Raw genomic sequence first — 17,454 nt, forward strand, 5'->3', positions numbered from 1 at the left:
TGTAGCTTCCTCTAAAATATTTGTTTAACAATGTACTTGTACGTGATATTTTTCTTTAATGATAAATATCTGTGTTTTTACATTCTATTACATTCATTTAATTTCATTATTTCAAGTGAACCCTCAATAGGAAAACAATTGTTTGCATTTGATGGTGGAGACGCTTGTTGCTTCCACTATACTACTGTTGTTGTTGAATAATAATAATAATAATAATAATAATAATAATAATAATAATAATAATAATAATAATAATAATAATAATAATAATAACAAGAAGAAGAAGAACGGTCAAACACCATAATATTCAGAAAACAAAACCAATAACACTTTAATATAGATTCTGTTCTTGTCACTACAAGAATACACATATACAAGCCATAAATAGGAATTACACAAATGATTGAAGAAATCCTGCGAGGCATTTAAATTCATTTAGGAATCCATTTATGCAGATGGGGGCTATTTTACAGCAAGTTGTTGTTTTGTCTTTGGGGTTCATTCCTGAAGCCGACTTCTGAACAGATCTCGTCACATTATCATTACTTTTCATTATTATTATCAACATCCTCTCTCAAAATAATTAAGCTACTAACAAACTCGACAACTAAAACGGTGGGAAACGTCAAAAATATCTGAAATACATATTGTACACAAACTCTATACTTCTTCTTTTTTTTTCCTTTTTTTTTTACAAATGTACAAACTGAAGTCCACATCGCTCCGAGAGGGTAAATAGTTTATGAGGAGTTCATGATCGGCCTGGAATAGACGCCTTGGTAGTAAGTTGTGTCGGGTATGGATGAAGGATCCAGACCGGGTTTCCCCGCCATGGAGCCCATGGAAAGAGCCCCGGCCATGGGGGAGCCATAGCCGGAATAATGCATCACCTGCTCGTAAGTCTTAAGGTCCATTTTGTGATGCTGCTGCTCCGAGGACATGAGGTTATTTATGGAGAAGGGGTGGTTGAAGGAGTAGTGGTGCTCCGGCTTCAGGTGCGCTTCGTGCGCAAGTACCGAGTGATGCTGAGACATGAGGTGCTGCCCCTGCGACACCGGGGAGGCGGCGGCGTGCTCCGGGCTCAGGGCCTGGCTCGTCTTCATGTCCGACAGGGACCGCTTGTGCTCGCCGGCGGACGAGTTGGAGTGCGGGGACTCGTTGCCGTTGCAGCTCTCCGAGCTGCTGTTGGAGGAGCCGCCGTCTCCCCCTTTGCGGCCGCCGTCCTTCACGTTCGTCTTCTTGTCGCACTTGAAGCGCTTCTGCCTCCTCAGGTAGCAGCCGTTCTCAAACATGTTCCCGGAGTCCGGGTGGAGGGTCCAAAAGGAGCCTTTCCCGGGTTTATCCGGCGACCTGGGCACCTTGAGGAAACAGTCATTGAACGACAAAGAGTGGCGGATGGAGTTCTGCCAGCGCTGCTGGTTCTGTCGGTAAAAAGGGAAGAGGTCCATTATCCACTGGTAGATCTCGGCCAGCGTCAGCATCTTGCTGGGAGACTGCTGGATGGCCATGGTGATGAGGGAGATGTAGGAATACGGCGGTTTGGCGTGCGTGTAGCTCCTGCGGTAGGTCTTGGGGTCTCTGGACCTGTTGATGTTAGACTGTCCGTAAATGGGGCTCATGGCGTTCATGTTGGTGTAGGAGGTCAGGGCGTTCATGGACGCGGGCTGCGCGGTCATGGGACTCATGCTGGGGCTCAGGGCTGCGCTCATAGCCGTCATGCCCGCGCCCATGCTGTTCATGGCTCCGGTGCCCGGCGACATGCCGGTCATGGAGGGACTCATGCCCGTGTTGACGTACGACATGTTCATGGAGTTGGCCGTCATGTTGGCGGTGGTGCCCATGCCGGACATGCTCATGTAGGTATTCATGGTGTTCATTCCCAGGCCCGTGTTCATGTTGCCAACGGAGGTGTAACACTGTCAGTGAGGGGAAAGAGGCAATCGTCAGTTTCAACTGGCACAAGCGTCACAGTGAGGAATTTAAAAGTAATAACTAGACACACAGGTTCCCTTTTCTTTAGGCTTTATAGGCTACAGGGATAGTATTCACTATAAATGAGACAACGGTTGTTTGGAATGAAATGCGCACTGGCTCGTAAACGGTTGAAATGAACACAAGTGCGCTTGCTTCCGCGTAAAATAGTATTAAAATAAAAACATTCAGCTGCTTAAAAAATATAATAATCCGCTAAAAATACAGCTCAAAGATGAGAATGTTGTGTGACACATGAGTAGATATCACACAACATAATATGAGTGCGCTCGCACACAAATAGCGACTGAGCGCAAATATTGAAATCAAACTCCCCCCACAAAAAAAACCAAACAGCTTCAGGTGTTTGTTGAGTAGAAACATGACCCCAAAAAAAGAAAATCAGATTTTGTAAAGATACGTATAGATTTACGAAATTATAATCCAAGTGAAAAGTTTCGCCCCCCTACATGTCAAGCAACTTTGTTAGGGTAGCGCGCTGCGTGGAGATGGGGGAGGATTTGGAGGCGCCTCAAGTCAATATTTGATCACAAAGTTAATATTATCTCAGGGCTAATATTGAGTTGTATAAAATGGGATTGGCTTTAGACGGGGAAAAAAATATATATTTAAGGTACCCACCTCGGGCTCTCCGTAGTAGGTGCTCCAGTCGGTGTGTTCGTGTCCTTCCATTTTAACTGCTCCAAGCATCATGGAGGACCTTTACAAAGCGGCTCCCAGCAGGGGAAAAGCCAAAAAAAGTCTCTCTAGTAGCAGGTGACTGGGGACCACTGGGTGTATTTGGGTCGTCGGCGTGTCCCTTCGTCAAGGACTGGCGTGTCTTATGGAGCCAGCCGTGAAATGCGTCTGTCAGTGACTGGAGTTCAAATGACGCTCTGTGCTGCCTGTTAACGCTGTGATATAGCTCTGAGCGCCAGGCAAGCCTCCAATCCCTACTTCTACGCCTTGGGCCCTATTTGAATAATCTCCTCGCACCTAGGCGTGAGACTCCTCAAGCTCCCCCTCCACCTCAATAGTACACCTGCGCCCACTGAAAAGAACAGTTTCTTATGAAAAGCTTCATTATGAACTAATCTTATTGTATTGTGTTTTCTTTTTCTTTTTTTTTTTGGCTGAGGCGGGAGGAGAAAAAAGAGCAGCAATAAAAGGAATGTTTGGCGCTCTTCTTTTTGGTGCGCTTTTCATGACGCGCATCCTCCGACCTGCTTATTCCACTTGAATTAAGATTAAATCATGACGCGTTTTTGTTGCGTTGCGTTCAAGGCATTTCTAGTTATTCATTTTGCCAGTCTTAACCCGCAGAGTTATGATTTTATGGCTGATGTGGGCTGCATGAAATGCAAGAGTACATAGAATATGAAGGTTCGGGTGACGTGAAGTCCTTTTGTGACAATAAAAGCCATTTCATCACTTTGGCCGAGCTGTTTAAAGATCATGTCCCGAAGCAAACCAGTTGTTTCTACGTTCAACGTGTTTTTTCTAAAATATTTCACTAATATTTGCGAGCGGGAGAGATTTTATCCTACATTAGGCTACTAACCTGCATGACTGAATTACTGTTTCCAAATGTTTTAATTAGTGCTGAATATGCCAGGCACAGCTTCAGAGCGCCCTCTCTCGGATATTGGCGCCAACTGGCTTTTTTGTTGTTTGTTTGTGGCACATGTAAAAAAAAAAAAAAAAAAAGCCTCATTCTTTAAAATCAGTGAAACGTTTTAGAATCGATGGAATGTGCGTCGATTTTCATCGAGGTTTTGGGCACTAAATTGATGCGAAATAATTCAAGCTGAAATAAACAGAGGTGAAGTGGAAGCAATGAAACCCCCAACTCATTCTCCCACATTTTATTTTGCTAGACTGAATTTACAGTCTGAACAATTCTGGATTATGCCAGTCCAGAATAAACATTTCCTACATGTAGCTTTTGTGGTATCATTTTCATAATAAGTCGTTTAATAATAAGGTGAATGAACATCGAGTCCCGTGCTGCCGAGGCCTTTCCTGCACAGTATTTGTGGACACAAACATCGAGGTGATGCTGCAGTCCGGTGCCAGCCACGTGTCAGTAGTGCTACATCTATTTGACTGCATATTTACGCAAGAGCATAACTATCAGTATAGAGAGCCATTAGTAAAGGCGAGTAAACCTGTCGTGTTGACGAGGGACTAACAGAGTCTGCTTAACTTGGAAATGAGATGAACACGCTCTGTGTGTTTGAGGATTGGGGATTTCAGAGCTGGAGATGGTCAAATCTGCGCTCTGTCGGCATGACTCAGTCATGACCGGACTATTACTTTATTTTCTTATTAATTAAAAACGACAACACTGTAATAAAACCGTTAACGAATAACTATTGTCATTTTCTGTGCAGATATTTCGAGGTGCTGAGAATATTTCTGCAGTAACTGGATTGAGCATGTAGGTCATTATATAAATATGTCTATATATTGTGGTGCATTTAAGAATAATGCAAGTTCATATTATAAAAAAAAAACCTGAAATAAAAATAATTTCACTCGTATTTTTGTTGCACAAAAAATGACGTGTGCTAGTAGTGTGTTGGTGTTACACAAGCATGGTGTTTTTCCAATGTCAAAAAAATGAGGTTAACTTTAATCAAGTGTGTAAAAACCCCAAACTCCCCCGATAGATATTTACTTAAACCACCCACCTTTGTCCCTTACCCAGTCAATATGACTTGACAACACTTTATACTTATTTCAAAATTGTTCCAAATTACCCCAAATCCCCAACATTTTAAAATGGTCCTTGACCTGCATGACATTATGTTCCCGAATGAGACATGTTGCTAATTCCACAGTTAATCATCAACCTGCCAGAGTCCTCTTACATGGGTGAAGGTCACATTCTGGATTTGGTCAAAAACAAAAAAAACAAAAAAAAAATTATGCTTGTGCTGCAGTTCTATCACCCTATTTTGGATGTATTCTTTATTTATTTTCTCGTGTAATGTCTGTGCTAATACACTGACAATGTCCCCATACCACACATGCAAAGGGGGCGTCACTCCAGGACCATGATTGTACTTTTTTAAATGGAGTACAAGAAAGTTGGGCAACCTGTAATACCTCTGCTGGGGGGAAAAGAAGGACCTGATTCTGAGTTAGTTTGACATTAGCTAAAATCTAGAGTCACATGTAGCTCGTACAGAAATTAAAAATAAAGATATCAGAAGTGTAGACCATTAGAAGTTAATATAACAGATGATGCCTCTTTTTTTTTCGTTGTCTGCGATTACAACATGCCAATGAGTTGTGCAATTGAGGCATCACCAAAGCAAACAGGCAACAGTGGTTTGGGACTGAAGTCAGAGTAATTTAATTCACTGAGTCTTTATGGTTGCTTTTCAAATAATTACCGAAGTATCACAAATTCAAACTCATTGCATCATACCTAGATTTAACAATCACAAACATACTGTATTGGTCTGTTGTTTAATGACCAAATACTGAGGGTTCAGTTCTGGCACAAACGGACTGTAATGAAATGCAAATGGGGGTCAAATGTACAGCAACACTATTTTAGGAGATAAGGACTTAAAATGTAATAGAAAAACAGGAATTATAAAATAGGCTAATGATGAGGTGCAGATCATGCATACTTGGTCAAATTCAGACATTCATTTGTATCTGTACATCTGCTTATGGGATTCATATTTTACTAACGTCAAATATAAGTTGGCCACCGGCAACATTTTTTTCCCAGTAGATTATCTGGAGCATTGTAACTCTAAACGCTGCTGCTGTTGCATTTATTGTTGATCATTCTGTTGCCAGCTCATGCTTTCACAACCCTGAGCATACCCGGGAAATGAGAATTGCATTTACTTTCTCTCACGAGGATGAGTGAACAAAAAAAGAACGCTGCATCTTTTTCAAAGTTGACAAGCTCCGAAGAGAACACGTATCACCCAGACCGGGCCGTGCCTTACATGTCTCTTCAAGGCCGGTTTGCCTCTTTGTTGATCAATTAGCCTCCATGATGATCAGCGTTACATTTCACACATTCAGGCGTCATTCCTTTACTGGTTATGACAAGGACAAACACTGAATGGTGAAAGTTTAATGAGTCAGTTAAAGAAGTGAAAGCATAAACCCCCGCATGAGCAGGGCCCTAAAATGACACCACAGAGCCTACAGTTGTCTGGCACAGATGCTGTTGGGGGGGGGGGGTTCTTGGGTGCAGGGGGATGGAAACAGGGTGTTCCCCGGCCTGTGAGAGGAAGGCGGAACTCTGGAAACATTCCTTCAAACACCCGGGAGTTGTTGGCAGGAATGTGTTAACTTTAAGTTTCAGCTTTCAAAGTGAGGTTTTTTTCTTACAACTGAAATTGAAAGATTCACTTTTTGTGCCTTTTGTATCCATCTGAGGTCACCAAGTCACACAAAACAGCGCAGGGGCAAAGGGTCAAGCATGTAATTCGTCAAAATGAAATTAATAACGGGAGAGTCTTCCTCTTAGAAAGTGCTGGAAAAAAAATGTTTGCTGCCAACTTGCCTGTGGTGACAGTAAACATTCCAGAGCCGGGCTGGAGTTTGGACTTGCCATTATCTGCCACAGCTGTGACAACGCCTGTTGGCCGCAGGTTTGTGGCTGGCCACACTGTGTTTACCTGGAAATGAATCTGAAAAGCGGCTGGACTGGGAAGGCACACAAACCGGCTAAATAAAAACCGAGAGTGGTCATTGCAACGAGATGCAGTGTGGGAGGGAGTCCAAAGTTATTGCACTGGCCCCCAGTGTGTCAGGGCACAAACACAGGCGTAAACGCACTAAGTATATCCTCAAATACGCACCTTTTGATATTGAGAGGAATGCGGCGAGGAATGCCATTCGATATGTTTTATGTTGACTGTATCCAGGGCGTCTCGGATTCAATACTTCTCTCTTGTCATGGTAAAGGATGCTGTGTTGACCGCTGCCCTTCATTTATCAAACAAGGTGACAGTTTATCTATTAGACCACAGGAGCCGAGTGAGAACGGTGGGATCCCGAGAGATGCACGGATCAGATGCCACTAAAGAAAGGATGTGCAATTAGGAGCTCAGATTGTAGCAATGTAGTGGAGCTTCCACTCCCTAATAAGATTGTTAAGAATAACACATTTCATAAGGGGGTTATATAACAGTTAATCACTTTATGAATGAAAAAAAAAACATTTGTGAGGGCTTCGTAGATCCGTTATACAAATGAGACTGACTTTCGGGTTGCAAGGATGTAAAACTTCTGGCTGGTTAGAGAATGTCATTCTAGAAAAGGGCTGCGGATTTTGTAGATCAAAATCTCTTTATTCATATTTATAACTACAAATGATGAAATGATGTCTTATTTGAAATGAGAAACCCATGACCATGTTTTAATGGATTCACAACAAATAACTATTATAACTAAATTACCTAATAGAAAGGATAAACACTTTTTCATAAGCTGGCAACCTAAAATGTGTTCTTTTAATGCCTTAGGGTGATCTGTAATGCTTTATTATGCAAACTTAACCTATAAGCCTTTTATAAAGGTCACCTTATTAAAAAGTTCAGTTAAAGAGTTCAAATTGAGCATGATAAAGAACATTTCAAGGTAAAATTGTGTTATTAATAGTATGTCTACCAGATAAAAAATATATTATATATTGAATGAACACAAAATGGATTGTGTGATACATTTAAAATGCTAAATTCTCCCCACTCTGACATGTGCTCGGATGGCTCCTTTTTGAACTTTCCAAACAACGTGGATGGGATGTGTATTAGAGCCAAAAGATTTAATATCACCAAATCAGCACATTGTTATTCATTAGTGGACCAACTGCAGAGTCAATACACATTTAATCACAGACTGTAGGCAATTAAAACCGGGGGGGGGAGCAGTAGTGCTATGTTAATTAAAGTGCCAGGCTCCCATGGGAAGCTCTGTGTCTAGTATCACTACAATCAAGCCCGCGCCATAATCCATGATGAGCTATTGCCGTTCACACTCGGCCGTCATGCTGTCACATCCCCGCCAGCGTGAACAAGAGGGCAAACCTGGCCTGATGATTAAAAAGTTGTGTATCAGTAATGGTCTTTCTAATCCTAACAGACTCAAGGCACGACCAATTAGCATCCTTGCATGATAGTTCAATTAATTGATCTCCTATTTAACTGACATTATGAAACAAGGGGTACGATCCAGATGATACAGATCTCCCTTTGATCACCACAACTGCTGCAACCGTCTCTGACAGACCTCTTGAGAAAACACACACATTCCCATCTCAGCTCTACATCTGAGAGAGGCTTTTGGTCCATTTCCTTTTTCCATCAGCCAGTCAGTGAGTGAGGGTCATATCTGCTGCCGTCTTATCTGTATTCCAAGCTGATGGGGAAATTCAAGTTTGGGATTACCTCTGACTGCTGACCCGAACCCATTTCAGACGGCTGGCCAGCCCCGCGCTTTCATTATCCTCATGCTTCAAAGCACCGTACAACAAAAACCTCACCCTCTCCTGAGCAGGGAACTGGCATATCTAAAAGAAATCCCTCTTCCCGAATGGGCTGTGTGTGTTTCGTATGCATGAGGGTAAATTAAAAGCCGATAGTGGGGAATGTATATCTGGTCGGCATTAGCCTGTATCTTCTCCCTTCTTCCAGCCAGTTGTCTCCTTCCTGTATGGACTGAGGGCCCATCCATATGCAGATGGCTAATTTGTAGTGTTTACAGAGGAGCAACGAGGGGGCCGACAGCTCATGAAGAGGGCTGAAAAGAGGCTGCCTACGTGTCACCCCAGGAGCCTGGTGGTAAAACCTGCCTTACCAGAGCAACAACATGAGTGTTCAATCTGTGTTTGCTTACCCGTGGACACCGATGGCTGAGTCCTGGCCCGGGGCCCGTAAATTGTGCCTTTTTTACAGGCTCTGACAGCTAACAGGCTATTGGGAATAGGGGCCCAATGACACAGCCACTCAACAGATTAGCACCTCATCAACCTCCTGCAGCTTCGAACAAATACGGCCCCTGCCTCCTTTAAGACACAATAGGGCCGCCACTGCTAAACAGCCCCCCGCTAAGAGAGCCCCCACCCTCCTTCAGCCACAAAACTTCCTGGTCTGGTCTTTCTCCGGGCCACAGCTGCATCAAGGGGTCCTTCCCCAGTCGCCGAGCCCCACCCCGACCCCAATTGGCAAGATGTGTGTATTTCAGGTGAGCAAATATTGCCACTTGCCTGAGAGTTCAATGGCCTGCCTTTCCGTGGGGGGGTCAGGGGGCGGAGGGGGGTTACATATGGCCTCACACAGCAACCGGGTCCATAGGATAGGTCAGGGGAATTCTCCAGGCACAGCTGGAGTCAGCAAATCAAACATACCTATATAGCTCATCTGCATTTTCCCAGACTAGGAAACCATTTCCAGCATTCGTTTCCTCTCTCCACAGCTTTTACAACAAAAGGACATCTTGATGTCACTATGCCAGCCACCACACACATAGCTTTGACCTTTTTTAGTTGTTGCAATACACGGTCTAAAACTCTGATTGCGGGACATCTCATATCAGGAATAATTACCTTCACTGTCTTTTCATCAGCATACCCTGAAATTTCCTGCAACTGGACACACAGACGTTACATGATTCAGCCGTTAGTTAATAAGCTGGAAGGACCGGAAGCTGATTTTGACACCTTTTGTCTCCAATACGCATAAGCTTAGGTGTGAATGCCCTCTGTGGTTGCATTCATTTGTGTCCCAAGCCTTAATGTGGAAAGAAAAAGATAGGGAAAATACATGGCCTGCTGTGAGATTGTATTAGAGATTGGAGATACAGTGTTTCTTGTGACTTGTGCCCTTCATCAAGGACACAGGGAGCAAAAGAACTGTGGGTTATAGTCAGTTACAGACAGAGGGCATCGGACTGATAATGTGAGAGCAAAGTTTACAAAATACAAGTTATAAATTATATTCTTACTTTAGTATTGGACACTCACTGTACCTTAAGAAACAGCTGAGCAGTTATACAATCTCTTTCTTTATTCCAGTCACTATCACTGTCAATGTAATGTCATCGCGTGCTGTATACACACTGTGGGAAGACACTTTTAAGTCATCAAATGACGCACTATGTTTACTGGTCATGACTGAGCAACAGCATTGTGAGGATTTAAGGCCACCAGCTGAATGTCACACAACAAGCTCCTCACAGCTAAAGAGCACAGGGCCAGCTTAGGTAAAGGCCACAGGCCCGCGGCTGCAGCCAGCTGTGTATTGGGTCAAAAGATGATGTATCAGTGCAGAGGACCACCTTGATCCCCCCAGGAAGTCAAACAGAAGTGTGGGTAGCCGTGTCCTGGGAGGCCCTCTCTGCCATCACAGTGAAATGGAGCTGGCCCAGAAAGCAAACAAGATCTTTCTCCATCTCCCTCTCTCCCACCCCCCTCCAAGCACAGACCAACCTTGTCTGGGTGATGGGTTTTTCTGTTGTTCTGTTTGTTTGCGTGTTTGGTCTGGAGCCCATGGATACTCAGCATGAAGTAGAGAGGAGAAACAGAGGAATGGAGGAACATAGGGAGGAGGTGGGGGGGACGAGGATGCGTAACACACCACAGACCTCCCCTTGAGGTGACGAGAGACCTGCCGAGAAGCTACCAGGCAAAGCTGCTCGACAAATACACACAGACCCCAGGATCAGGACAGCAAGGACATATTGCTGTCTCTGATCCTTCAACACGGGTTATTTCATCTGACAGCGCTGTCCTGAGTCATGCAAATTCTATCAGGACCAACCATGGTTCGCTCTAAAGGAGATTTCTTTGTCTGATCCACTAGTAATGTGCGAAACACTCTTGTGAAAAGCGATTTGCACAGGTCATTTCTAAAATGTTGTAGACAACAGTGCACTCTATACGTAAAAAAAAAAAAATCATCTTTATCTATCGTAGGAAAATACAATTATTCACCACACACAGATAGACAGATAGACACAAACACACACACACAGTTTCAGAAATTTCCCACAAAGACTGCAACTATTCTATTACAATTGCACTGGATTTATCTCCAGAGAGTGACACCTTCTGGCAGCAAAGAGAACTGCATTTTCAGTGGATAAAGAGCACGACAGTGATATTGTACAACAAACATAGAACCCTATATCAGTCATTTGCTTCCTTTCTGATTATGTACACTCATAACATCATTATAACTATACATTTCACCTATTGCAGTGTCAAACATTTTCTTTGTCATTACATGCCTGTATATATTACATTAATATATATGGCCTTGCCACAAACAATCGTACCTTATTAAAATTCTTAACATGATTTCACTCTACTACATAAATAATTTTACTACTTCTCCTTGTTGAAACATTCCAAATTGATTAATAGGCACATATTTCTCGTGTTAAAACTTTAACTTTAACTTTTAACTATTCGACCCAAAATGCCTCATACTCGACTAAAATGTCAACATTCTGAGTTTGTGTACTGGAGGCTTCGAGTTCCCACATCACAGTTACACACTAGACCACGATTAGCTTTCAAATGAGTTGTGACGTCACAAAATCATGCAAGTCTTAAATGAGAGCTTGAAAGTAAGCGCAGAGAAACTTTTCCTCCCTCACTGAGCGGGTGAATGTGAAAACAGCCTTCTAGTGTCTACTCTGCACATGCATCTTTCTGCAAAACGAAGGTCAAAAATACAAATGAAGGAGCTTTAAAAACAGCTTCCTCACTAAAGTGAGTCAGTGTTAGTTAGAGGTGGCACTGTACTGGACTACATACTTTTCTTCCAGTCCTGTACAGGTACCTAATAAAGTGGACACAATGAGTGTATATATATAGCATAACGTTTTTAAATCAATGTTTTAAGCAAGGCATGGATTTCTGAACACTTTTACACTCCAGTTCAGCCAGAGGAGGGAGACATTGCTCTTTATTTCCTCCTGCAGTTTTGCTCTAAACTCCTTTCTTCTAAATCACTGTAACTTCACCTCTTTCCACCACGAATCCTTAAATTTAAAACACAAGCTACTGCAAAATATGTGTTAAGTTAGAGAGGGGTAGCATGGGCTTTCTTTGTTGACTGTTTAATGGTTGAGGAGCAACTCAGTGAACTCAAACAGTGCTGTTGTATTCGTGCGTGCTCTGTCTATAAATGTCTCCCCACAGAGGTTAATGGGGTCATCTGGCCTGCAAGGAGGATCCACATCTTGAACACATTCAGAATAAAAGATGCAGGAGAGCATTATCGAGTATCATTTAGATACAAGTATCTTCAACCTCTCATCAGTGGCTATTAGATGATAGCATTGGAACAATGCTAGCCATGATTGCTAACAGTGGTCAGCCAGTATCTGCAGTAAATGCAGTGAGGACTGGTGGAGGAATTAAGGGGAGCACACTTCAAAGATTTTGGTAAATTATTGACAGCTGTCTAGTCGCTGTGGTTTACAGAGAACGGTGTCTTCAAACAATAGACCCATTCTGAAGTACAGTCCTGGAATAACACGTTTTATTCATGTGTCCAGAGCTGAGCACACGTTTGATACTGGAAGGGATTCCATGATAGCCATTTCAAAGTCTTTCACAAACCCCCACTTCACCGCCACCCTCTTTAACTATGTCATTACTCCCGTGTGGTGAGCAACTGGCCCGGCAAAGCTGCTCGGTGTGGTGCAACAATCACATCCAGCTGCTGAGAATGGGATCTGACATATGAAACCACCACACACACACACACACACACGTGCACACGCACGCTCGCTCACACATCGTGATGCAACATACACAAACTGTAAGCCAGGGCTGCTTTTGCATTGGGTGTGAATGTAAGACATTCAGAGCTTGAAGAAAACTTTTTTCGATCTCAGTTGAGAATTTGGGTTTTTATTCCATTAGTATGTACTGAAATATACAAAACACTGACACCTGCCAATCCAGCGGCAACAAAGAGGACAGGAAGAGGACAACAGGGAACATGAACATACTCCCAAAACACACCAACAGAGGACACTACAAAACTGTAGTACAACAAACTCCCATGTGAACCAAATTGTAAAATATCTACCGTGTCCACCATCTAGACACATAAGCTGATGAAATAGTCCAGACAACACCATAAACAAGGAAAATGACAATGATATTTTGTTCTATGTAAAACCTCGATTTGCCGCCTCTGGCGATGTAAGACTTCAGATACCGTTTAAAAACAGATTCCAGGTTTGGAGTGCTTAAAAAGTCACATTCAAGAATACTGCAAAAGTACAGAAAAAGACACACAGAAACACGATGCTTTGACACGGAGTCCTTGTCGTTTTAAGCTCATGTTGAACAGGGGGGAAATGGCTCCATTATTGCATTTTCTAACAATTCAGTGATTTAAGAAATTCATGTAAATTTCAAAAAGGTTTGGAATCATTGAAACAAATGATTGATTATCTCTGGTTAAAACTTTGCACCTTGACTGGACACTCGAAAACCATTTGCTCTCTGTAGCAGCGAATAGAGTTTCTATCCAATTGCTGTGTTCAATGGTAATATAGTGCAAAAATCTACCACATTTATGAAATACATAAAAAAACATACAGACATGTGATAGTTCCAGTTTCATGCCAAAGGACAGTCTCACAAACAGTTGGGAAATGAGAACAAAACTCATCCGTTTTAAATCCTCAGACTGTAAATCCCTTGTGAAAAGTGCCCTTTACTCCTGGGGTTAGCTCTCTCTCACCGATCTCTTCTCTCACATAAAGAACAGAGTCATATTATTACTCAACGTTATCCAGAATTGTGTGTACAATAACTAAACTACTAAGTTCACTTTGTTTTGGTCTGTGATTGTTCTTAAAAATGAACCATAATCGAGTAAATCCATGGATTGTTTTGATATTCGTGCAAAAAGAAGAGGAACGCTCTTCTCTTCTGGCAGTTTCTCAATGCGTTTCTACGGCACGCACCTCCACCTGCAAACTGCTTGTAGCAGTGCATGAGGCTACAAATTCTGTTGGGGGTTTCCCACTTTAAAGCCCCTGGAGAGTGATTCTCCACCTGATCGGCTTCTCTGTGTTTCCACAACAAACAGTTCTGGAGGGGAAATCCGCCGCTCCCAAAGACTCTGCAACCTCTTGTCCTTTAATACATGTGGTGTAGTAAGTCCCCGTGTGCCACTAGGGGTCCTCTTCCATGTCATCCAGGTTAGGAGCCATGATGAAGTGTTTGGGGTAAATGAGGCTGTGCTCGTCCGCGTACTCCTCCCAGCGCGCGTCGTCACTCTCGTGGGTGATGTAGCGCTCTCCTCGCCGCGTCTCAAACTCCCTGAGGTCCAGCCATGTTTGATAGTCCTAAGGGAAAGAGACAGTCGCTTTGTAATAATCCAGTATGTTGTGTTCCTTCGAGAGGAGGGGTTCCTGATATAAAGTGATTCTATTCCTTTGAACCTTTTGGGGGTTTTATAAGCTCGGTTTTCACTCCATTTATTTGCAGGCTTTTAGCAGAGTCACTATGTCTTGTACTACTTGTCTGTTTGCTATTTTCAAATCAGGCAACTCGAACATGTCATTAGTTGAGTCAATGAGTTGTACAATTTAAGTTCTAGGGCAATTTATCTGAAATAATTTTTCAAATAGAAAGCGTTTGTTTAGTCTCTTTTATTTCTGATCTTTTCAATAATTGCAGAATTGTAATTTTCACGACACCCTCCCTGCTGAAGCCTCATGTTCTACAGTCGTGTGCCAGCAAGTGAGTGCAGACCAGATTTGACTGTGCATGTGTTGTATACCAATGATATGACGCTGTGCCATCTCCTCTTTTAACCCTTCTTGGTTGGAAAGGAGGAAGTATAATGTGATTTTTTATAAGTTTGCCTTGTTATGCCTGTAAATTTGACGAAATAGCAGTTCCTGTTTGCGCTGTAGTGATGTAATATCACTGGACTGAAGAAAACATCCAGACGTGATGATTATGAGGCAATACCTTCAGAAAGTGTGAGTCATGCTTAATCTAACATGTCTGTGTGTTCATATTTGACTGAGTTAGGCCTCTGAGGAGAAGGAGAGTGATCTGGGTCAAGGGTCAAAGAAAATAAGCCAATATTCACCTGTAACCAAGGATGACTGAGACACTTGTCCACGCTGTACCTCTTCCTCATCTTGACTTGGAGAAGATTGTTGATCAGATCTGTGGCTGTGAAGGAAATTGATGTGCAGACTGCATCAATAAAGTGAAAAGATATATCATCTCATACCGACAGCCTACTTAAGGAAGTGACATTCAAAGAAAGGTCGACACCGTAGTTGGCTTCCTCAACATTAGCATCAACACTTTCATCAGTTGGTTCACCTAGTCATGAATTTCACAATGTATGTGGGGGAGCTGCAGTTTGGGCAGCTGGGGAGCTTTGAGAGTGACTCATCTCAAACCGCAGACAAAGAAAAGTCAGACGACCTAGACGTGTAGGTGGGGAGATCAGCTCTGAGGCTACATGTCTTGAGTATCACTCTGACACACAACTGCAGGTCCAACCGGATCAAAGTGAAGGACATACTAGCAAACTGCCAGTCTAGGTCAAGTATTGGTGAATTCAGGCTGGACAGGTAAGGAAACAAACAAAGTTTGACTGCATCTTACCCTCTGCAGAGATGTCCTTCCAGGGCGTCGGTGGGTACATGAAAGCAGCATTCTGGATCTGGTCATTAATGTCCTCGTCCTCATTAAAAGGGAACGTCCCGCTCAAGCTGACGTACACGATGACTCCCACTGACCACATGTCTAAGGAGCGGTTGTAGCCTTTACTGCGCAGCACCTCTGGAGCCAGGTAGGCCGGAGTGCCAACCACCGACCGCCGGAATGACTTCTCCCCGATGATGCGAGCAAAGCCAAAGTCACACAGCTTTACCTGGGAGAACACAGGAAAGTATGATCAATGCATCCACACATTATTAAAAGTGAAACGTTTTCTAATTTCATACCCATACAATCTGACTTGACACACATATACATGTCTTCTTGTCTTTTACCTGTGGAAAAGGCTCTGCGGAGGCCAGAAGTACATTCTCAGGCTTCAAGTCACAGTGAACAATGTTTTTGAAGTGCAGATGTCTTAAGGCCACCAGGATCTGTTGCAAGCAAAAGTTGAAAACACACAGATTTAGCTAAAAAAGAACATCCAGATGATAACAATATAAACTCCAGCATCTAAATGTTTTAATGCCTGGTATAAACAGGGTCATGTTTGTATAGTCTAGGCAATGCAATATATGACGCTCATTTGGAAAAAAATTACAGGAACATATGCATAGAAATGCCCTTAAATACTTTCATCCTGGCCACTACCTTCACATTAAGACATATGATCTCATCTCATCATCCCATCTATATTCACAAGGCCTGGCGTAAGCGAGCGCGGCACGCATGTCTGACTATGGCCCTGTACCAAAACCACAGTGCGCCTGGCTCCTCTATCCCAACCCTGACTTTGACAGAAGTCCTCCCGGCCACATCAGAGCCAGGCCCGCCGCAGCTAATGGGGCTGTCGTTAATGGCCCCGCTCCTGTTTGGGACCCGGGATCCACAGAGGCCCAGGGGCCTGCTGCTCTTCTAATCAGGCCACAAAGCCACGAGCACACTGCAGGCTATAATCCACGGCCATGTAGGAGGCTGTGATGCCATGCAGACCAGTCCCGTAAACAATTCCCCCCCAATCAGCTCACCACAAGAATAAACAAGCCCTGGAGCTACAGTAGACGTACCCCAAAAAACAGAAAGGAGGACAGGGAGAGAGGGAACGAAAGCTTTGATAGAGAATTAAACACAATAAGAAATGCTAGCAAGAACTAAAGTATGAAGAGTGGAAAGTATGGTGCAATGAATCGGTGTAGGTCTAATTGATTATCAGTTCAATAACATCAGGCGACAGAGCATTCCAGTTAAAGTCAGCGTGTGAGTACTGGAATCTTAATCTGGATGCCTTCAGGGAAAAAAAGAAAGAAAGAGGAGGAGGAGCAAAGCAATGACAAGTGTGTTTCTGCGACACGGACCTGTGTGACTAGGAACTTGGTGATTCGTTCAGGCAGTTTGCTCTTCTCACTGGACAGAATCATCTCCAGCATGTCGCCGTGCAGCTTCTCCATGACAACGAACACCCGCTCCAGCGTCTCAAACATACACTCCAAGTTGACGATACCTGGGTGATGCAGATTCTGAAGAAAAGCACAAAAGACATCGAGTCTACGAGGGTACAGCATTGGAAAGACATTCTGAATGTAGTGTATATGGAAAAGCTTCAGACAAGGCCTCTCATACTTTGATTTCATTATGTGATATCATTGAAGGATTCTTGTCATTACCTGTAATATGGCCACCTCATTCCTTAGCTGGCTCTCCTGCTTGGTAGGAAATCTCATCTTGTCAATAACCTTGATGGCCACATCTCTGCCACTCTTTCTGTGCTTGCCTAAGACATTACGGGACAG

The 17,454-nt window shown here is 43.2% G+C and overlaps 2 protein-coding genes across 5 annotated transcripts in view; both read right to left on the minus strand.

Moving 5' to 3' along the window:
* Window positions 1-306: 306 nt before the first annotated feature.
* On the minus strand, window positions 307-2,924 carry foxa2 (forkhead box A2). The gene is made up of 2 exons (XM_084012817.1): window positions 2,614-2,924; window positions 307-1,916 (listed from the first exon to the last, which is right to left on the minus strand). The coding sequence occupies exons 1-2, from the start codon at window positions 2,683-2,685 to the stop codon at window positions 741-743; spliced, it is 1,248 nt and encodes a 415-aa protein (XP_083868943.1). The 5' UTR covers window positions 2,686-2,924; the 3' UTR covers window positions 307-740.
* Window positions 2,925-12,855: 9,931 nt separating this feature from the next.
* The window catches only part of prkd3 (protein kinase D3), a 35,057-nt gene continuing 30,458 nt past the window's right edge, over window positions 12,856-17,454 (minus strand). For all 4 annotated transcript variants that reach the window (XM_084012781.1, XM_084012782.1, XM_084012783.1 and 1 more), the window contains 6 exons: window positions 17,329-17,435; window positions 17,020-17,181; window positions 16,000-16,098; window positions 15,611-15,878; window positions 15,081-15,166; window positions 12,856-14,325 (listed from right to left, as the gene is read on the minus strand). In XM_084012781.1, coding sequence (XP_083868907.1) covers window positions 14,152-14,325; window positions 15,081-15,166; window positions 15,611-15,878; window positions 16,000-16,098; window positions 17,020-17,181; window positions 17,329-17,435 — 896 coding nt within the window. In that variant the 3' untranslated portion in view covers window positions 12,856-14,151. The remainder of the gene's footprint in view (window positions 14,326-15,080; window positions 15,167-15,610; window positions 15,879-15,999; window positions 16,099-17,019; window positions 17,182-17,328; window positions 17,436-17,454) is intronic.

This window comes from Eutrigla gurnardus, assembly GCF_963514095.1.
Source record: "Eutrigla gurnardus genome assembly, chromosome: 7".
Lineage (NCBI taxonomy): Eukaryota > Metazoa > Chordata > Actinopteri > Perciformes > Triglidae > Eutrigla > Eutrigla gurnardus.